The sequence below is a fragment of the Chiloscyllium plagiosum genome, unplaced genomic scaffold (assembly GCF_037043375.1).
Source record: "Chiloscyllium plagiosum isolate Xiang-an unplaced genomic scaffold, Cpla_swu_hap1 HiC_scaffold_3, whole genome shotgun sequence".
Classification (NCBI taxonomy): domain Eukaryota; kingdom Metazoa; phylum Chordata; class Chondrichthyes; order Orectolobiformes; family Hemiscylliidae; genus Chiloscyllium; species Chiloscyllium plagiosum.
In genome coordinates this window covers 24,600,579-24,623,366 of record NW_028270141.1, presented here as the reverse complement: position 1 = coordinate 24,623,366, position 22,788 = coordinate 24,600,579, and the positions used below count along the sequence as shown (strand labels likewise).

Genomic DNA, 22,788 nt, shown 5'->3' with positions numbered 1-22,788 from the left:
CGTCTCAAGGTAGGTTACCAGGCGAAATGTGATGGTTAGCTACCCAAAATAAACAAGCTATCAGTGTATATGACTCAAAACTTGCTCAAAGAAAGAGTTTCTTCAATCTAGAGAGAGGTTTAGGGATTTTTTTGAGAAGATTTATAGCTCAAGTTTGATGTGAGTTAGCTCGCTCAGTTGGAAGGTTTAGGGAAGTTATTCCAGATCTTGCCCATGCCTTCAGCTGTCGAGGCTCTAACAAAATAATGGTGGAGCTTAAAAATCATGATAGTTGTTAGTGAGAGTTGAAGCGATGGAGGGATTTGGACTCCAGGATGACAGTTTAGATAGCCAGGAGAAAGTGAGGTCTGCAGATGCTGGAGATCAAAGTTGAAACTTTATTGCTGGAACAGCACAGCAGGTCAGGCAGCATCCAGGGAACAGGAGATTCGACGTTTCGGGCACAGGCCCTTCCCCAGGAATTCGACGTTTCGGGCACAGGCCTGGGGAAGGGCCTGTGCCCGAAACGTCGAATCTCCTGTTCCCTGGATGCTGTCTGACCTGCTGTGCTGTTCCAGCAATAAAGTTTCAACTCAGTTTAGATAGCCAGACATGGCTAGATAAAAAGGCAGTGTAAGTTAATAAGCACCAGTGTGTTGGGTGAATGCACTCAGTGTATACTTTCTAAAGTAAAAGTTTCTGTGATGCAGTGGTTGTGTCTGGATCTCTGAGCTAGGGTCCCTTGTTTCAAGTTTCACCTGTTCTAATGGGGGTGATTAACATATCTGAACAGATGAATTAAAAATATCTGTTATTTCTAAAGTACAAAATATTGTTTAACAGTTCATATTCTTCAGTATCTATTATGTTTACTAGGTCAGGTACAAGCAGGAAGTGAGTAAATTAAAAATGTAAATTGGTGTGTAGTTTAAAAGCAGAAGTGAAATAATTAAGAATGTTTGTTTGATTCTGGAGGTTTGTATTTTTGCAGAGTTTCTGACAAATGGAAGTAATGGTAGTTAGAATCAAAGTTAAAAATCACACAACACCAGGTTATAGTCCAACAGGTTTAATTGGAAGCACACTAGCTTTCGGAGCGATGCTCCTTCATCAGGTGATTGTAGAATGTAGGTGATTGAGAGAGCAATCGGGGTGGTGGAAATGAATGACAGGGGCTGCAAGGAATGCGGGGGTTAGGCGGGGGTTAGAGGAATAGGGGAAAAATGGGGGATCAGAGGTGAACAGGAGTTGGCCAGGCATCCAGTCAGGCGTGCTTCGCTGATCAGATGAAGGAGCGTTGCTCCGAAAGCTAGTGTGCTTCCAATTAAATCTGTTGGACTATAACCTGGTGTTGTGTGATTTTTAACTTTGTAACCCCAGTCCAACACCGGCATCTCCAAATCATGACTAGAATTAAAGTTGGTTGTCATTGCACCTAAAAATTGGAACCTATTGAAGAAGGGCTTATGCCCGAAACGTCGATTCTCCTGTTCCTTGGATGCTGCCTGACCTGCTGCGCTTTTCCAGCAACACATTTTCAGCTCCTTAGGCACAGCCTTTGAATTGTTAACTTTGAGCTGGTGGTCTCAGGTCTTGTTTGGATTAGCAGGACTGTTAACTCTCCCTTATTTGGTATCTTCTTTACCCTTTGCAGCTGGTAACCACATCAATATTGAGAGTACTTAAGTTGTTTAAAATATGCTCCATTTTCAAAATACCCTGCCCTCTTCTCACTTTCCCCAAAATATAGGAAAAAAGTATGAAAAACATGAATAACAAAACTAATATTAATTCTGAATCACAATGAGGTATTACAGTAATAAGAACAGGAGTTGGCCAGGCATCCAGTCAGGCTTGCTTCGCTGATCAGTGCGATCATAGCTAATTGAATACTTCAGTACTTTTTACCCAGCTAATCCCCATGACTCAGTATGCCTCTGAAAATTTGAAGTCTATGGATCTCTATCTTCAATATACTGAAAGAGCTTTCACAGCTCTTTGTGGTAAAGAATTCCAAATGTTCATAAATGTCTAAGAAGAAAACTTGGACCTAAGTGACATCTTTTTAAAAATGTATTCCTCAATGAGGGGAAGCATATACCTTGTCTATCTCTTTAAATACTTCATAAATTTCAATGAGACCACCTCACATTCTTTAAAATACGAGGGAATTCAGACCCATTTTGACCAATCCTTTTCTGTAGGACAGTCCCTTCATTGCACTTCCTCTTTGGCAATAATATCTTTTGAGACAAAGGGACCAAAACTTCACAAACTATTCCAAATGCTGTCTAATCAAATTTGTGTTCAATTGAAGCCAGACATCACTATTCCTGTACTCCAGTCTCTTTCAATAGAATCAGATCATTCCATTCGCCTTTCTAATAGCTTGCTGCACTGGCATGTTAGCCTTCAATACTTATCTGCAAGGGCGCTTGGGTCCCTTTTGCACATTTACACTTTCCAAGCTCTTAGTGTTTAAGAAATACTATGTAACTGTTTCTCATTGCAAAGTGGATAATCTCACATTTTCCGCGTTAACTTCCAATTGTTGTGTTCTTGCCCATGTGCTAAATCTGTCCAAATCCTCCTGAATCCACCTTACGTCTTCCTCACAACACTTAGCCTGAAATCATCCACAATTTTGGAAAGATTACACCTGGTCCCCAGTCCAAACCATTGAAATATATTTGGAACAGCTGAGACCCAAGTACTGATCCTTGCAGTAACCCACTGGTCAGAGCCTGCCAACATGATTTCAATTATTCCTGCTCTCTTTTTTTTGTCTATAGGCCAATTGTGAATCCATGCCAGAACATTATCTCCTAACCGGTGTGCTTTAATTTTTCTAATTGATTTTTTGTGGAGGAGTTTATCAAAAGCATTCTGAAAATCTAAATATACTACAGCCGTTAACCAACGTTCATCAATTTTGTTGGAACATATTCAAAAACCCCAAGTTCATCAAGCATGATGTCACATTCACAAATCAATGTTGACTGTACCCAATCAAATTATCAACGAGGTGTCTTTTTATCCCATCCTTTATAATAGATTCTAGCAATTTCCTTGCTACCTCTGGAAGGCTAACAGGTCTGTGGATTCCTGTATTCTATATGTTGTGGTAAAGTCATCAGTGAACATCTAAGATTGAGTTGAAGGTGTGAGAGATAAATTGAAGTCCATTCATTCTTAATGTTGTGAGGTGAAGGTTTATACAATATGTGTGATCTGACCGGTCAAAAGACTGTTCATATTAGATTCAAGAGGAGGATCATATATTGTAGATTTCTTAAAAAAAATTGATCACTCTTTCAAGGTTCGTAAATCTTTTTAAATTACTCAGAGTTCAATGATAGACCATAAAACCATATGAAATTTCACAGACATTTCATGCTGTCATTTGATGATAAAATGTTTTTTAAACACTGGGCAGGGGATGATGCATGACAATTATTTTGTTGTTTGATTTTAAATTAACCAATACTGAAGGAAAATATGTAAGGACCTTTAGATGGAAATATTAGGTATGTAACTAAATTTCACAGTATGTTTGATTTAGTTTCCACGATTCCACTATACACAGTAATTCTGTCCATGCCAAATATTTGAGGAAGTGTAATTCATTCTTTCTTTTAAAATGTAATGTCTGTCTTTGTCTGATTGTCTAACTCCTTGTTAATTCTCGGTTATAAAGTAACCAGCCAACATGTCATACCATTCAGCCCTCTACAGCAATGCAATCAACTTCACATCCCCGTGAAAGCTTATTTCCAACTTCCTTTTGAGATTGTTTATCATTTTTATTCTCACCATTCTTATAGATAACAAGTTTCAGATCATTTGCAATTGGTGCACAAAGAATGTTCTTAGTGTAACCCTGCATCACTTTCAACTCCATAAATCTTTGGCCCCGAGTCCTTGTATTATCTGCTAATGGGAGCAGCTTGTCTTTGTCTGCCTTATCTAAACCTGTCATAATCTTGTATACCGCTACAGAATCTCAGCCGAGTCTTATTTGCTGCAGAGAGAATAACCCCATCTTCTGCAACCTCGTCTTGTCACTAAAATGTTGAAAGCATTTTGGCAAAATCTCTCTTCATCCTGTCAAACAGCCTCATTTTCTTCCAAAGATATGCCAGCCAGACCCAAATACCTTTTCAGTGACATGAAGACTGCGGAAAACACTCAAGACCTGAGTAAATATCATCCTTGAATTGAGAGGAGTGCCAATTGTAACATTTGCTGGAACTGGATGCAATAAATACTCTGGTTATGGTCTAACCAGTGTTTTATAAATGTTTTAGAAAAATCCCTCAAATGCTTCTTTGAACAATGTTGTGATTTTAGTCATTCAAAAAATATCATGTTTGAATACTACCACTTTTGATAGCCTCAATTTTGCATTTGCAATGACAGCAAAGGTGATTAGTGTTCATTGTTGTTACAACTGTGAAGCTAACAGTCATTTCTCAACACAAACACTCTTAAATGTAGAAGCCCAGAAATTACTGTTGATGCTTTTCCAGTCTTTCGTATGATGTTTATTGAAAGCCTGCAAATGGAGGTCTTTGACAATTGCTTGAATTGATGTGAACATCCCCTTTTTTTACTTTGCATTTGACTGTAACCTCCCACTCCATTCAACCATGAATAAAGTTCTCCCCTGTTCAGTGAAAAAGATTCAGTTAATGCAGATGCAGAGTGACACAAACATTCTATACTGGCTGAGGTTGCCATGAAGGACTCTCCTTCTTAACCTCTTCCCTTCACCTGAGGCGGCAAGTTAAAACATCACAAGTCATCTCTCTCTAAGGGGGGAATAGAACCACAGTCTGGTAAGACTATGGTGACTTTACTGTGAGTAAATTTTGACAATTTATTAAGTCTTAATTATTGTTACTCAAATTCTAATTTCATATTTGAGAATATCAAATTTCTTCATTACAATGTGAGAATCATAGGTGAATAATATTTTTTAAAGTTTGTTTCATATTTGTTTTGTCAATTTTGTATGTTGCAATCTTCAATTTGCTACTATGAAAGGATTTAAAATAAATGGTAATCATTTTACTTCCAGATTGAAGAATTCAGACCTGGCCGATGTGAGGTGCACTGCTTACTCTGTTTGATGGCATCATTAATGCTCCTGATTCCTGATAGCTGGCATTAGAATTCAATTTAATATTGGAAAAGTTGCAATTGGGACGACATATTGCTGGTCTTTTGTGAGCAGCTTTCTTCAAGGTCAGTGTAATCACCTTCCCACTGACTACAACATCTGGGCCAATGTAATTTGTTTGTTGAATATAACTTCCTTGCACAGTTGTAGCAAAATTTCATGGGTAATTATTGAATTTGTGCATTTTGGTTATAGGAAAAAATGGAAGATCTTCAACTCGACCCTCCAGTTACTGATACGATAACATTCAACATTAATGAGGAGGTTAACAATGAGGAGCATGTGAACACAATGCTGCAAGAATCTCAAACTCAGCAACAGCAATTGCTGTTTGGAACAGAAAATATTGATCTAGGTCCAGATGCGTTCATTTCTGAACCAACAAGCAAAATATCTGATCCATGTTCAGTGAATCTCATGGATAAGCTTAATGATCAGATGATGGAGAGTGTAATAATATCTGATTCACCTAGTAATAGTGAGGGTGATGCAGGTGATCTAGCAATCCTGCATGATTGTGAAGAGGCTTTAGAGATGGGATGTGGTGATGTTCAGACAATGGATTCGGAGAATAAAGATTATAAAGAGTCTTCTGGTGAAGACAGTGAACTCACACCTTCTGTCGTACATGATGATGATCGGTCTCCAACACAAGATGCCAAGTCTACCCCGCAAAATCTGGAACTAGCAATCGAGTCAGAAGAAGAGTATCAAGCAACAGGTCAAAGCCATGAAAATGGATCTGAAAGCCTAGTTGATTCAGAATTGCAGGAGAAGCAGACCCTAGTACCAGTTACTACCCAATTGTCCAAGGATGAGCATCTGCCTGTGTGCACCATTTTTAGCCAGGACAATCAGTCTAAATCCCAGGTTCGAGCTCCTTTGAAAGCAGATGGTTATGAATCTCAGATGGTGAAGTCTCCAAGCTTTGGGACAATTATTGAAACTCCCAGTAAACCAACATTATTTGGAGTACACCCTAGTCCAAGCCTCAGCAAATTTTTTACAGATGATGCCAGTTCAAGTTCATCAGCAGCAGAATTTTTTGACTCTTTTACTTCGACTTCTTTCATTTCTGTTAGTAATCCGAACGCTAGTGCTTCAGTACCTGACAGACTGTCATCGCTTTCTTCTTCGGGAATAGCTGATGAACACAATGGTACAAGTCAATCTTTTATCATAGGAAGTGATGTCCCACCTTCTTCAGCCTCATCTATGGAAATATCTCTGTCACCTAAGCCTTTTACCCAGCTCCAAGCAGCATTTGCAGGAAGTGATGATCCCTTTGCAACAGCATTGAATATGAGTGAGATAGACAGACGATATGATGCTTGGCTTCCTTCGTCGGAGACTAGGAAGATTCTCATTTCTGTTGCTACCCAGCAGTACAGCACAGTATTTATCGACAAGGAGAAATTAACCATGCCAGGTCTGAAGTTTGACAATGTGCAAGTAAGTCAGTTTTTGTTTGCATCCTATAATGCAGTAGTTGCATTCCAGCAAAACCTTGCTTGATAGAAAATCACTTAATATTAACAACGGGATCTACGGGAAAAGTGGAATTAGGGGCAGACCAGCATAAAATATCACTCACGTTTGTTCAAAAATTACCCAAAAGTTGAACGCAAAGTATAGCGCGGCCTGAATGAAGGTTGAAATCATATTTGTTAATGAAACAAAAATAAACGTAACACAGTACATTTAAAAGATGTAAGAGTTGCTCTCTCTTCAGTACCTCTCAAAGCTGGTCTGCCAGCAGCTGACATCGCGCAAGCACAGATCGGTAACAAGACAGGTGCTGACATCGCGCATGCGTAGATTGGCACGAAGACTGTCTTTGACAGCGCATGTGCGGATCGACACAAAGACTGGCGCTGCCATCTCACGTGCAGATTGGCATGAGGACTGGTACTGATATCACTCAACCGCAGAATGGCTCAGACATCTGTCCGGACATTGGCCCATACGCAGAATGGCACAAAGACGTGTGTGTGGAACAGTGCGGAGATTTTGATGCAGACATCAATGCATGCGCAGAACCAAGTGCGGAAATCAATTCCCACTGGAACTGCACTATTGCCACTGGAGATGAGCATTCTCAAAAATACCTTTCCCTAATTCTTCAGTGATGTTACAGCCAAATTGCAGTGCCAAAACATGTGTTATCCTCAGAACTACCTGTACCACACTCGATGTGTTCCAAACTAGCATTTTATTGGGGGAAAATGATTTATTTGAAGGCAAGTGCTATGTTGTGTTAAAAGACATTCTAAAATTAATCCAATCTGCTGTTCCTTTGTTTTTTCTAATTCAGTTTGCTGCTTTTCAGAATTAGATACTTAAATCTGCATGCAGAATGTTATCTTTGCCTTCCTTGTCACTTGGCTGGCGCACTGGAAGCTTTATTACATTTCTGAGAATTAATACATGACATGTCGGGTGCATTGAGTCCTGCCAGACCCTAGCAAAGGCTACAAATCCAAGGGATTAATTGATAGAAGTGTTTAAAATTGAGGATAGGAAAAGTAGATTGAAGTTCTGAAGTAATCATATTTAACTCAAAATCAGGTGGGCTGATTCTTCTACAGATGCTTTGTCTTTTTTTTGTAGATCTAAAATTAGCTTGTTTCTAGTGATGGAGCGGCTTAGAGAATAGGAACATTTATTCCTGTTAATATTTTGAGTCCAGTGATTCTTGTTCAAGGTTGATATTAAGCCAGGAAAGAGCTGAGAAAGGATGGGGGAGAAAGGAGTGGGTGGACAGGTGGCAGTGGAACCTAGGGAAAGAGACTGTTAGTCAGACAAAGGGATGGATAATGGTAAGCCAAGGAAGCAGAAAAGCTGATAATGGGGACCATGAATAGATGAAAATGGATTGCTTTTGCTGAAAGCAGCTCATTGTCGTGACAACTGGGATATGATGTTGTGGATAAAAAACATGGAATGAGGTGTTCAGGTTCTAAAATTATTGAACACATCATTGAATCTTGAAGGCTACATGGTTCCCAAGTGAAAAATGAGTTGCTATTCTTCCAACTTGTGCTGAGCCTTGGTGGAGCATTGTAACTATCCTGAGACAGAAATGTTAGCTAGGGAACATAGTATTGGTTTGAAATAGCGACCAACTGGAAGCTTAGTCATTTTTATGGGCAGAAAATAGGCATTCCACAAAGAGGTCACCCAGTCTTCTAAACCATCTTTTTTTTAAAAAAAAGCCAATGACCCTGTCTGTCTTAACTACTAAATTAATATACCAAACTTAGAATTGTGAATGCAAGCTATCTACCTGAAAGGGTAGATTAGACCTTAAACTTGCCATCTGAAAATTATTATTATACCATCAGCCTCGCATAATATGTTCAAATTTGGAGAAGGATTGAACATAGCCTAATAAGCAGAGATGAACTTCTGTGTTCATCTCTAAGCAGAGATGAAGAGCCTCCAAAAATGTGAAACTGGCTGCAGCAACAAACAGCTGGTCCCATTTAAGGATAAGTTTTTAAAACCCATTGCAGATAATCAAGATTTGGCAGTAAAATTGAATAGTTTCTTCATCAATGTTCATACAGGAAGTAATTCTGAGTACAATTAGGTGAGGTTAAGTGATTCTGAATACACAGTTACAAAATAATATTTTACAGTGGACTTAAAACAGTTTAAATGTGTGTTGCTCAAAAATGGGAATGAATGAACTACAAAATCATGCAATTTAATTGCTCTACATCCATGGGAAACAACTGGAGTACATCATGTGTACTACATATAAATGGATATGTAAATTGCATATGCATTATGGGGAGTTGTAAGGATGGACTTATTACTTCCTAATACCATCTTGCTGAAATTGTTTTTGAAGTATGTTAGTGAGTGAGAGCAATCTGGAAGTTCCATTTCTTTAGGTTTCTTGTGAAAGCAGTAGTAAGTTTACACCTGAAGAAATACACCTCAAGTCATAGATGTACAAAATATCAGAGAATCTTGTAAGGCACAAGATTGGGAGCATATGGAACTTGATGTGCTTAAGAAGTAGCCAGTGATCTGGGAAAAGAAAATTCTAATGCTCCTGCGTTCATAGCCAAGAAATGAAAGATATCACTGGCACTGATTGCAAAGCATTTTGTAGCCATAGTATAAATTGGATAAAATAACTGAATTCTGGAGGTGGGTTGAAAGTGATTGATTGCCATTGATGCCAAAGCAACAGTTAATGTGTCACTGGGGATTCCAACCAAAACTTAATTACAATGGCATGAGGAAAAACAATCTCTCTCCTCTGGTGGAGTCATCCCTAACACATAGGTGGAAATCAATCAGGTTTTCCCAAGAATGTCACTGCAAGTGCTGTTCAGGATCATATCCTCAGCCCAACCATCTTCAGCAAGAACTTCCCTCCATCATAATATCAGAAATGGGAAGGTTCCCTTATGATTGCCCAACCTTTTACAACTCCTCACATATGGAGCAGTTTGTGCATGAATGTTGTGCAAGAACCTGAATGGCATCCAGGCTAGGGCTGAGTATATGTGGCAAAGGGTATGCAGTGATTAATTCCAACAAAAGAGCATCTCACATCCTGATGACATTCAGTTGCATTTCTATCACTGAATCCCTGACTATCAATCTTGGGCTTACCATTGACCAGACACTGAACTAAATCAACCACATAAATTCTGTGGGTACAAACACTGCTCAGGGGCTGGAAATCTGTGGCAGACAACTTGCCTCCTGACTCCCTAAAACCTGTCCTCCATCAACAAGGCACAAATCTGCAGTATCCTGTAATATACTCTACTTGTTTGGATCAGTGCAACTTTTTTGACACTCAACATCATCAGGGTCAAGACATCCTGTCTACCCCCTTTGTTAATTCCTTCCACCATTACATAGTGGCGTCACTGTATGCCATCAACAAGTTAACCATTCATCGTTTATCATTATGCCAACATTCTGTCAGTCACTGGATCAAATCCACACCGCACATTGAGTGTACTTATACCACAAAGACTGCTTTGGTTTGGAAAACAGCTTACCATCACTTTCTTGAAGACATTTGGGGTTGGAAAACAAATGCTGACCTCTTAGCCAATGACGGTCACGTTCCATGGATGATTGAAAAGCAATATTACAGACACGATCATGATCAAGTTCATTTTTTGATTAAATGTAGTTACACAGAATTATAATAAAAATATTGTAGGTATAATTCTTTATACATCTTGAAGTTAGGTATTTTGTTGTTTTTGTTATTTGAATTTTATTATTATTAAGGCAGGTGGCAATTTGAAAATCCAGTGTTATTTGAGGCTGAGGAAATGCATAGCTGGCATATTATGATGTTACCCCTGGCATCATGACAAATTTATATGGGTAGTTTGTCTCAGGTATTGACATGGAATTTATAACAAAGGAAATGTATCTAGTGTAATATTTTTAATATCATTGTTACAGTTTATGAATCATTCTTACATATTTGTTCATGTTAAATGTAAATGCATAGAAATTATTCAATATCAAATTTTAAAAAAGACTTGTTTTCCTCCATTCCCAATAGCATGTGCAATTCAAAGTTCCAGGACAGACTTAAGATAACTTTTTAAAAGCGGCTTTGTCTGCACAAATAACTGGTTAATCAATTGCGTCAATACCTTCTGATCCTTTCAGGGTGATGCAGTCAAAGAAGTAATGCTGCGGTTTTTGGGAGAGCAGGCTGCAACAAAGAGACAAGCTTTGACTGCAAGTGCTGTGGAGCAATCTTTTGTCGGACTCAAGCAATTAATAGTAAGTAAAGGACTCTATTTAGAATGTTATCATGTAAGGTAACGTGCTTTTAGGTATTCCACTTTGATATTGCATTGGATGACTTGTTACTTGAGACTGTATAGAAGAGGAAGGAATCCTTTGTTATTTCTGTCTTAAGTTCTTAATAAAGTATAACATTGTCCTTATTGGCTTATCTATTCCTTATCCTGAAGGATTTTTCTGTTAGGAAAACATATTGTATACTTTGTAGGATGCTTTATCTGATTGGCAAGATTTGACAATTGGAGTTAAGTGGGGGCTTTAAAATTTGACATTTGATACAAATACTTTGATGAAGTGAAGACATCTTAATGTCCTCTGTGAATTTAGCTAAGTAGGCAAGTACATTGTGAAGAAAACTTGAAGTCTGCAAATAGTTATAAATAGTTTGAGAGAGTGGGCAAAAATCTGGTAGGTGAAGCATAAAGTTGTAAAATGTGCAGTTCTCTCTGGCAGAGTTTAAGTAAATAGAAGTTATACAATACCAGGTTAGGGATGGTACGGTGGCTTAGTGGTTAGCACTGCTGCCTCACAGAGCCAGGGACCCGGCTTCAATTCCCACCTCAGGCAACTGTCTGTGTGGAGTTTGCACATTCTCCCCGTGCCTGCGTGGGTTTCCTCCGGGTGCTCCGGTTTCATCCCACAGTCCAAAAATGTGCAGATTAGGTGAATTGGCCATGCTAACTTGCCCGCAATATTAGGTGCATTAGTCAGGGGTAAATGTAGGGGAATGGGTCTGAGTGGGTTGCTCTTCGGAGGGTTGGTGTGGACTTGTTGGGCCGCAGGGCCTGTTTCCACACCGTAGGGAATCTAATCTAATCAATACCAGATTACAGTCCAATAGGTTTATTTGAAATCAAAGCTTATGATTTGAGATAAAACTGGAGTGTAACCTGGTATGGTGTGACTTCTGACTTTGTCTTCCCCAGTCCAATTCTGGCACCTCCACATCATAATTAAATAGTGAATAACTGCAGAATTCTGATGTGCAGAGGGATTTTGGTGTTCTGGTGTGTGTATGTTACAAAATGTTAGTGTGTACTTACACCATGTAATTAAGAAGACTAATAGGATGCTATACAGTATTACGGGAAAAATTGAACGTAAACATAAAGTTGTTACGCTCTAATTATACATGGCATTGCTGAGATCACATCTCAAGTACGGTACTGTGTCTAGCTTTGGCCTCCATATTTAAAGCAGGATGTAACATCAGCGGTGGTAGTTCTGAGGTTTGCTAGATTGTTACTTTGAATGTGTGGGTTGAGTTGTCAGGACAGCTGAACTCGTTTCCACTGATGTTCAAAAGACTTGTTTGAAATATGTAAGATATTGAATGGTCTTAGCAAGGGGCACAGGAAAATGATATTACCCTTTGTCTGGAGCTCGGGGTCACTGTTTTAAGTGAAGAGTTACAATTTTGGGGATGGGGCGGGGGGGGGGGGGGCGGGGAGGAGTTGGTGGGTGGGGATATGACGACCTTTCTTTGAGAATTGTGTTACGACACGGCGGTGAACCCCTCTGTTAATTAAACCAAGCATGCAGAAAAGCTCATCTTGTCTCGTAATCTGTTAAAATATGAGTGACAGAAAACTCCCAAATTCCACTATTTAAAAGAAAATAATGTCAATTTAGATTAGATTACTTACAGTGTGGAAACAGGCCCTTCAGCCCAACAAGTCCACACCGACCCTCCGAAGAGCAACCCACCCAGACCCATTCCCCTACATTTACCCCTTCACCTAACACTACGGGCAATTTAACATGGCCAATTCACCTAACCTGCATGTTTTCGGACTGTGGGAGGAAACCGGAGCATCCGGAGGAAACGCACGCAGACACGGGGATAATGTGCAAACTCCACACCGACAGTTGCTCGAAGCGTGAATTGAACCCGTGTCCCCGGCTCGGTGAGGCAGCAGTGCTAACCACTGTGCCCCCGTGCCGCCCACAACAAGTCCATACCAACCCTCCGAAGAGCAACCCACTCAGACCCATTCCCTTACATTTATCCCTGACTAATGCAGCTAATACTACGGGCAATTTAGCATGGCCAATTCACCTAACTTGCACATTTTTTTGGACTGTGGGAGGAAACTGGAGCACCCAGAGGAAACCAACGCAGACACGGGGAGAATGTGCAAACTCCACACACAGTTGCCCGAGGCGGGAATTGAACCCGTGTCCCTGGCTCTGTGAGGCAGCAGTGCTAACCACTGAGCCACCATACTGCCCCTAACTTAACTCTAAAAGTGTACATTAAACAATAACTATTCACAACTCTCAGCCCTCTTCTCATTATCTGCCTCCAGCTCTATAACAAAATGCTGTTCCAATAAGACCCTCATTAAAATTACATCAACTTAATTTCAAAACCACCCAGCGGCTGTTGTCTTCGATATCTATCTTTTTCCAGCTGAAGATCTCCCTTTCTTTTTACATATGAAACATATTCACAGTAAAAATGCCTTTGATAGGGAGTATTTCCTAATTTCTTGGGTTTCTCTCGATGGCAGCTGCTCTGTCTCCAGTTTTCAAATGTCCACATTTTAAATCTCCAACGTCGGATCGTCTCATTTAATTTATTGGTTTGCCAATGTCAAACAAATCACAGTTGGGTTTTAGTATTGCTGGGGCATAATTTAAACTGGTTGAATTTGAGTTGTTGTCAAAACAGCAGCCAAAACTCCGGTATCCATTTCACAACCAAGTGTATATTTTCAATTTTCCACTAAACCCTGAGACTGCCATCTAGTCATATGCTTGTAATCTCTCAGTTCAGAACAGCATTCTCTCTGTCTTAAAGGTGCAATGCACGCCTTCAACTTCATAACAATTGTGGCACTTTGGAACTTTGTGCATCAATTGGCAGTGGAAGTGAAGTTTTGGATATTCCAAGGGAATGAAGGTCAACAAGGGTGGGTAAGAATGTGGAATTCAAATAGTCCATTGTATATTATGGATAGAGGATTGGCTAACTAGCCGAAGGCAGAGTTGGGATCAGGGTGGCATTTTCAGGGTTACAGTGATCAGTGTTAGCGCCACTATATATAGATATATTTATGACTTGAATAAAAATAAAAGTACTTTAGCTAAGTTTATGAATGACACAGAATTAGGTGGGAAGGCAAATGGTAAGGATGATACCTAAGAGTCTGCAGCAAAACATAGACCAATGGGCAAAAACTTATCAAATATAATGTAGGAAAATGTGCAGTTATGCAGTTTAACAGGAAAAGCAGAGGAGCTGAATTCTCTTCAAAAGGAAAAGCACTGCAGAAAGTTACAAAACAGAGAAATTGGGAATCCTGGTGCATAAATCACAAAAAAACTAGCATACAACTTTGGCCAGTAATAGGGAAAGCAACTGGGATTTTGGCTTCCATTTCAAAGGAATTGGAGTATAAACTTGTGGAAGTCTTGCTAAAAATTATGCAAGGCATTGGTCAGACGACAGCCGGAATGCTATGAATAGTTTTTGCTCTTATCTAAGGTAAGATATACTGATGTTAGAGACAGTCCAGAGCAGATTCACTAGATTGATCCCATGTGAGGAGAGTTTAAGTTAGTTTGGGTCTGTATTCATTGGAGATAAAGAATCAGACATGACCTAAAAGTTTGGGGGACATGGCAGGGTAGATGTGCTGTGGAGTGTTACTTTTCCCTTGTGAGGGATTCAAGGACCAGAGAGCATAATCTGAGGAAGGGAATCAGCCATTTAAGGATGAATTACTTCTGTGGATAGCGAATCTGTGGCATTCTTTACTGTATAGTTATGCCTGAGGTTGACAGATTTTTAATCATTGAGAATCGAGGGTTACAGCAGAAAGACGGAAAAGCAGTGTTATAGATCATCAGATCAGCCATATCCTTGTTGAATAATGGGATCAACTGTTTAGGCTGAATGGCTCACTTATGTCCCTACATCTTATGGTCTAACACAAACCAATCAGCCATGGTCTAAGCAGGGGTGGCTCAAGGTGTCAATTGGCCTCCCTTTTCCGTGTCATTTGTTTGTATATCTGTGCTCTGTTCAATTTTTCTGGCTGAATTAAAACAGATTTTTCTTACCCAGGACTCTGACATTTCTGACTGACATTGAAGTTAGTTTGTGTTTTATTCTATTGGATAACTTGCACGTTTATCCCAACAAAAACCTTCAATCTTTCTTAAAAGTAACCTTCGTTTAAGGCAGAATTCACTGCTGTAATATGTACCCCTGATGGCAATATTCTGATTAGATGGTGATTTTGGGATACTTTTCTTTCTATATTAACAGAATACAAAAAACTGGAGAGCTGCAGTTGATCTTTGTGGAAGATTACTCACAGCACATGGTCAAGGCTATGGCAAAAGTGGTCAGCCAACTAACCACACTACAGATTCTGTGCAGGTCAGTTCATGTTTCTTTTAAGAAAAAAAAAGTTGTATGGATTCCTGAAACACAACCAGCTTTTTTTTGTATTAAAATTAGTTATACCAATAAATTTGTAAACAAACAATTGTTTAGCTTGTATAGAACTCGAATATTTCTGAAAGACCAACATATTGTTGAATCTTTTCACCTTGCACTCATCAGGACAGTTGCAGGAATGCCAAATTTAAAACGTGGATAACAAATTTAAAACTGCAGAAGAGCCATTCTTAATGGTTATTTTGATGAGTATTCAATGGTCTTTTCTAATGTAAAACAAACAACGACAGATGCTGGAAATCTGAAACAAAAACCCTGAAATCATTGCAGAAACTCGGGAGGTCTGGTAGCACTTGGAGAGAAAACAGTTAACATTTGGAGTTAACATTAACAAAGAATATATTCTGAAGAAGAGTCACTGGACACTAAATAATAACTTATTATTGTAATGTTGCCAAATGCTGTCAGACCTCCTGTTTTTGCTCGAATGTCCTCTTTGACTGAGGTCCTCCTTTCTTCATAGTCAACTGACCAAAGACATTTCACGTTATCAAGTTGCAAGTTCATTTTACCTTGAGCAATTTTTAAAGATGCATGTACTGTATTGATATGGTACTGTTGAATCATGTGCATCATGTTGTACATCATGTTGAATTGAGGAGAAAGTTGTAATGCGAAGGAAGCATGAATACAACGTTTTACTAACTGATTCAGTGCACTAAATCATGTCACTGAGGAAGCAAGAGAAGAAGCTATACATCACACTTTTCTTTCCCCTAACTCGAATTCTCAATGCTGGAACATAGTGTCCTGGCTCTTGACCCAATTTTAATTTACAATCACTCCTCACATGCTTTATCCAAATAATGGTCCAAGCGAGCTCATGCGCTCGCTGTCTCTCTATTCCAAAACCTGGGCAAATATAGACACTCCAGCTTAAATTCAGTTTCAATGGACAGAATCCTTTGACAGTGTCTCTGGCTGGCACTTGTCCTGAGTCTGAATCTGATTTGCTGTCTACATTAGACATTATCTTGTAAACCAGGCTGTGCTAACATTTACATTACATTAGTCTCAGTTTACAATAATGTAATGGAGGTTCAGGAAAAATAACAGCTCATGATTGTCACTACTGAAGTAATTCAAATGTTCATTGAAATACACTCCGGACATTTTGCTGTTAGCAATTTCATTCAAAATACAAAAGGAAAGAAATATTGATCCATATTTTCTGAAGAGCTGAATATGCATCAGATGTTGAGCAACACGCTTCATTTGGTAATTGATTCATTCTGCATAAATAGTATTGGGACCCATTTGGAATTCTCCGTCAAAATCATTGTATCCATCATAAAAATAAGTCGCTTGACTTCAATCTTAAAAGAAAGGTAATAAACTGGCTTTAAGTTTGGAAACCTTAAAAACGCAGGATGTTCCAATTTACTTTTTACGAAAGTTACCTCCAGAAACAATTTGTAATAAAGGCAGCTGAATTGAAGGACAGCTTTGTGTGATTTATTTGTGGAACTGCTGGAAGTAACTATATGTGTCTGCCTTTTAAATCTAGTCCAGAGTAAAACAGGGTTACATTATCAGATTTGTACAGGACTTCGTATTGTGCACCCCAGTTTGCCCGAGTTTAACAATACAAATGAACGATGCGAAAAGAAATCATTAATATATGTAAAACAAACAAGGGCAACTTATACAATTAATTGTACAACCCTGGGTAATGCTGCTAAACAGAGATCTAGGGATTCAGGTACATAGTTCTTTGAAAGTTGCATCACAGGAAGCCAGTAGTTAAGAAGGCAGTTTAGCACACTTGCCTTTGTTGCTGAGACCATTAAGAATAGAAGATTGTACAGGATGTTGATGAGGCCAGTTTTGGAGTCCTGTGCACAGTTCTAGTCACCCTGCCATGGGAAGGATATTATTAAATTGGAGAGGGGTCAGAAAAGATTTACCGCAATGTTGCCAGAACTGGAGGGATTGAGTTATAAGGATAGGCTGGGACCTTTCTCACTGGAGCATAGGAGGTTGAGGATGACCTTGTCAAAGTTTATATAATCATGAGGGGCATAGATAAGGTGAATAGCAAAGGTCTTTTCTCTAGGGTGGGTGAGTTCAAAATATGGGGCCATACTTTTCAGGTGAGAAGACAAAAGATTTAAAATGAACCTGAGGGGCAACTTCTTCACACAGGGTGTTTTATATGTGGAATGAACTGCCAGGTGAAGTGGTAGTAGCAGGTATGGTTACAGCATTTAAGAGAGATTTGAATAGGAAAGGCTTGGAAGGATATGGGCCAGGAAGTGGCAGATAGGAACAATTTAGGTTGGGATTATATTCGGCGTGGATTGGTTGAACTGAAGGGTGTGTCTCCATGCTGGATGACTCTCTGACTCTGTTCCCAGTGGTGCACTGGTAAATAAAAGAAATATTTTTGTCATCACTTCCAGTTACCCTTTGGGATCGTCTGCCTATTGTTGCCAATTTCTTGATAGATTAACAATTGGCTATGTCCCGTCTGTTCAATGTTAACTGGAGCTATTAGATCGTTCTGTCAGGCTCACCATATAGTGTTGCTTAAACATTGCATGAGAAGGCTGAAGCTGAGGGCCTGTGCCTGAGTTAAGTCAGAAACTAAAATATAAGAAACACTTGCATTGCTTTCCATTACAATCCTACTGACTTTGAAGGAAATTTGTTTTTCTTTACCAACCCTTTTTCCATGAAAAAATAGTAAAGCTTGCCTAAATGGTACAACATTTGATACCTCGCTATTGTACATTGTTTAGAATTGTGCTTGCATTCTGGATTTGTTTGTTTTGAATAGTTGAAAATGAGCACTTTAAGTACATATTTTCTTCTATATTTTCTTGTCATTTTTCTCTCTATCTATAGCCAAATGCATTTTGCCTTTATCCAGAATAGTTATGTCGGTGATCATTTTCCAAAAGCTTACCCAATGGTAAGTCATCGACAATGCCAAGGTCATTAGAAGCGAACCTGATGCTGCAGACTTGCAGGATAGGTTGCTCAACAGTAGTCAGAGTTAGAGACCCTGGTGACGTTCTTTTTTTTCCCCTCCATTGCTAATTCAGGAAGATTGAGATTAATCGTTTTGATCTAACTGTATCCAAGTTGATCATTTGACTCAGACATGGGATTCATTGCAAGATTTCTTTTGCATAGTTCAGTTGTTTATCAGATCAAATCTGCACCAGGATGATGCAATTAGCACTTTGGTACTGAATGTGTGTTACATTTACACATACTTTTAACATTTTTATGATATTGCTTTATTAGTGCAAGCTCAGTAACAGCAATATTTTTATTGTTACAGTTATGGTTTGTGAGACTAGCCTTGCTGATGAAGCTAAGCTTGTTCCAAAATGCTGAGACGGAATTTGAGCCATTTGGGGATCTCGACCAGCCAGACTTGTACTATGAGTACTATCCTCATGTATACCCAGGACGCAGAGGTTACATTTTATTACATTCAAAGTTAATGTCGTGTGTTGGTTTATTCCAGTGGTAGAAATCATTCATTAAATTACTAGTTTTCTTAATGTGGAAAAAATAGCCAATGCCAACTTTTCATATTTCCATTGATAATGCATATATATCTTTAAAATTGCCTCAGGAACTAAAAATATTGACATGGATGCGTTATGTTTAGTGTGTGTTTTGGAGAGAGAGAAGGATGGTGCAAAGGATTATTGAAGCTTTAAAGATTATTAAAGCATTGTTGACTTTGCATGATATAACAACTGGGAAAAGAACAATGCTCTTGAGAATTGAAAGCTAATATGGGTGGAGTTAGGTAACAGTTCCTTAAATGTTTTTGCTACATTGTAAGTATGCACTATAGGCCATATTTAACTACAGTAAAATTGTAGAAAGATGATGGAGAAGCAACTTTGCAAGTACATTTCAGAAAGTTAGAAGTACAAGAAAGTAGTGTTGATGGACTAATACTAGTTCTGGTACAGATAGTGGATATTTTGATCGCATTTGGGAATTAATAATTACAATATAGTAGGGCAGCACGGTGGCTCAGTGGTTAGCACTGCTGCCTCACAGAGCCAGCGACCCAGGTTCAATACCTGCCTTAGGTGACAGATTCCCCAAGACAATGTAAGTGTGGTCTGTCCTCACTTTGGGGTTGCCTTGCAAACGTATTCTAGCTCCGCCATTTCCCCACACAATGTAGGTGTAGGCTTCAGTATTGAGGATGATCACCCAAGCGAATCTGATTGGCTGCAGGATGACTATGAAAGTATCAACAGTAAAGATTAAGCCATCTGGCATTATACAATGGATGTTCTTAATCTTGTTAACTGGCATTACATAATGAATGCTTTTCACCTTGTTAACCCACTACCCTTGCCTCCAGCACCGCATTGTTTACTGCAAGTTCTTATCTGGTCAAAGTCATGCTCGCTGAGCCTTTGTTACACAACGCAAAATGTAACTCTTTCTCTATCTACTCATACCTTATGCACTTTCTCACCTGCATAGGCAGAAGGTAGTCAACACAGAGAGCTGCAGAGCTGCTGTTCTCACTTACCGCTATCTCTAGGTAGAGTCTTTCAGTATGAGTGGGAAAACCTCATCAGGAAAAGAAAAAAACTTTCACAGAGAAAGTAGCTGACCAAAGGCAAGGAGAGGAAACCTGACTAATTGCATGCCTTGGGTGGGGTGTGTATGTGCAAACGAGAATGCAGGGTCAGTGCAAGGATATAGGGAGACAGTGCAAGTGGGAAACAAGGGTAGTGGGGGATTACCCTGGGAGGCAAGGCCATTTTCAAGGGGATTAGATGGAGAGGTAACAACGTTGGGAACATAATGCAAGAAACAGGCCTTGAAAAATAAAATAATATTTAAAGCAAAATTGCATGAAGTATAACAATGTGAATTAAAGATTTTCTGTACCTGAAAGGAACTTCCTAACAGGAACTGGATTAATACTTTTAATGTAAAAATTGTGGGTCCCCGGGGGAAGAGAGTCTTTTTCCATGCTCTGAACTTCAGTGATTGTGTTACAGTTGGATTTTCAATATTAAATCAATTAGCTGATTCAAGCCAGGAATTATCAACTTAAAATGAAGTGCTGGAAATAATTAACAGACCAGGCAGCATCTGTGGAAGAAGAAACACAGTTAATGTTTCAGCTTGATTAACTTTTTAACCACTTAAAGGTGTAATAGCTCTGAAGCAAGTGAGGAGGCAGGTAAGGGAGGAGTAAATAATAAGGAAGATCTGTGATAGAATAGAAAGCAAAACTGATTGATTAAATATCAAATGTGATGATGCTGACAGGCAAAAGGGAATGGTAATGGGCTCAGATCAGTTGGAGGATTTAGAGGAGCATTGCACGTTAATAGCTGAAACGCCCCCAGCCACTGCTATGTGAAAAATAGGAATAGTGACCTGAACTTGTTAGTACCCAGTACCGTGTGGTGGCCATATCAGAAATAGGAGAATAGACTGGTTGAATGTATGGTGGAGGGATGGTGAAGAAAGGAGTGATTTAGCTTCTTAAGGCATTGGGATTGATTCTATGGAAGAAGAGATCTGTTCAAGTTGAATAGATTGCATTCCACTAGGCACTAGGCCCAATATCCTCTCGGGTGTTTATTTTTAATACTGTGGGAGAGGGCTTAAGTTAGAATGACAGAGGTAGGGGCATGATCACTGAATCAGAAGAGCCCAATTATTGAGGATAATCTATTGTGTATTTGTGATGTAGAAGGTGCTAATGATTAGAAATCATGAAAGATCTTGGAGGGAGAGCAGAGGTGCAGAAACCATTAACAAATCTAATCATATTGAGGAATGGAAGACTCTGACAAATTGGAGGAAAAATTGTTTTTCAATTTGGGGCCAAGGCAGAAGCAGAACTATTAGCGATCAATGTACTGGAAAGGTGGATACGGGAGGGGCCCTGAGTAGACTGACAAAATAAATGATGCACATATCCCACAAAATACAGAGCAAGCTGAGAGTGATTCAAAGTCCCTTTTATTTGTGGGATTCAAGTGAAGTAAAACCCAAATAAGAACAAAAACTAAAACAACTGTGGATGCTGTAAATCAGGAACAAAAACAGAAGTTGCTAGAAAAGCTCAGCAGGTCTGGCAGCATCTGTGAGGAGAAATCGGAGTTCATGTTTTGAGTCCTGTTCTAAGGGAGGGTCCCTGGACCCGAAACGTTGACTTTACTTGACTGAACTTTTTGTTTTAATTTGGAAAAGCTCAGGAGGTCTGGCAGCATCCGTGAAGAAAGTTAACATTCCCCAAATTGGAAAAACAAATTTTTCTCCAATCTAAGCTTGTATTCAAGGAGGAACCAGAGGTACTGTAGGCCATCCTTGTGGTGGATGGACCTGATGCCCGCATCCATGGTAGGAAGGAGATGGTTGGGAAGCTGAAAATTGTTAAAAGTGGTGGAGGATTTCCAAATAGTTGTGCATGTATGGGACAAGAGATTACCATGGTAAGATAAGGCAAGATGGGTGCTGAAACATGGGTCTCAGCAGGTTGTTCTGTTACGGAATCTTGAAGAGGAGGCAGCTATATAAGGTAAAAACAATGACTGCAGATGCTGGAAACCAGAGTCTAGATTAGAGTGGTGCTGGAAAAGCACAGCAGTTCAGGCAGCATCCGAGGAGCAGTAAAATCGACGTTTCGGGCAAAAGCCCGTCATCAGGAATACCAAGTGGACTCAGAGTTTGGAGGACTGAGATGGGAAAGTGTTGAGATGGAATTGGGAAGAGAAGACTTCAGCAGGAATGAAGTAAGTGATGATCTGTCAGATGCTAGCTTAATGTTTTTGATGGGTTCACAATCCAGGTGGAGATAAAGATGTTAAAGAGAGTTACCGTTTAGTCTCTGAGCACCGAGCTATAATAATGCCACCCATCAGCAAATGTAATGTCCAGATCAGGATTAGACCTGAGAGAATGGAGCATGGGATGTTCAGAGGGAGATAAGTTAGAGTGGGTGAGGAAGAGCAAAGAAATTGGGAACTGATGATGTGACATGTCAGTGAAAAGATCCAGAAGTAGTAAAAGTTAGGTGAAATGAGAATTTTGAAGACTGATAAAATGGGTCTGCTGTGTGAAAGAAAGACACCTATCCAAAGAAGTAGATGTGGAAGCAAAAGTATGAGAAGAACCACTGTGCCACTCTTGAAATTTATTGGGGTAGGGAAAAAGGGTGGCACTGAGGCCTTTCTTGAAGACCATTCAAGATCAGGTAGGAGAAGGCTAAAGAGGGTGTTGAAAACAGGATGGTGGTATAATTGGGAGAACCAACGGAAGATGAAAGGCTAGAGGAATATGGAGTAGAGAGGCATTGGAACTTCTAATTAGTGTATTTGTTCTTGTCTCTCAAAGAATCTGTGGA

The 22,788-nt window shown here is 39.4% G+C and overlaps 1 protein-coding gene across 2 annotated transcripts in view; it reads left to right on the top strand.

Annotated features, from left to right (window-relative positions):
* The window catches only part of trappc12 (trafficking protein particle complex subunit 12), a 70,047-nt gene that overhangs the window by 3,391 nt on the left and 43,868 nt on the right, over window positions 1–22,788 (top strand). Inside the window, exons 1-6 of one of the 2 annotated variants that reach the window (XM_087977996.1) lie at window positions 3,990–4,178; window positions 5,060–5,226; window positions 5,357–6,613; window positions 10,823–10,939; window positions 15,240–15,353; window positions 18,724–18,862. In XM_087977996.1, the coding sequence (XP_087834122.1) occupies window positions 5,363–6,613; window positions 10,823–10,939; window positions 15,240–15,353; window positions 18,724–18,862 (1,621 nt within the window). In that variant the 5' untranslated portion in view covers window positions 3,990–4,178; window positions 5,060–5,226; window positions 5,357–5,362. Of the gene's footprint in view, window positions 1–3,989; window positions 4,179–5,059; window positions 5,227–5,356; window positions 6,614–10,822; window positions 10,940–15,239; window positions 15,354–18,723; window positions 18,863–22,788 lie in introns of those variants that run through there. The other variant, XM_087977997.1, reaches the window with a different exon arrangement.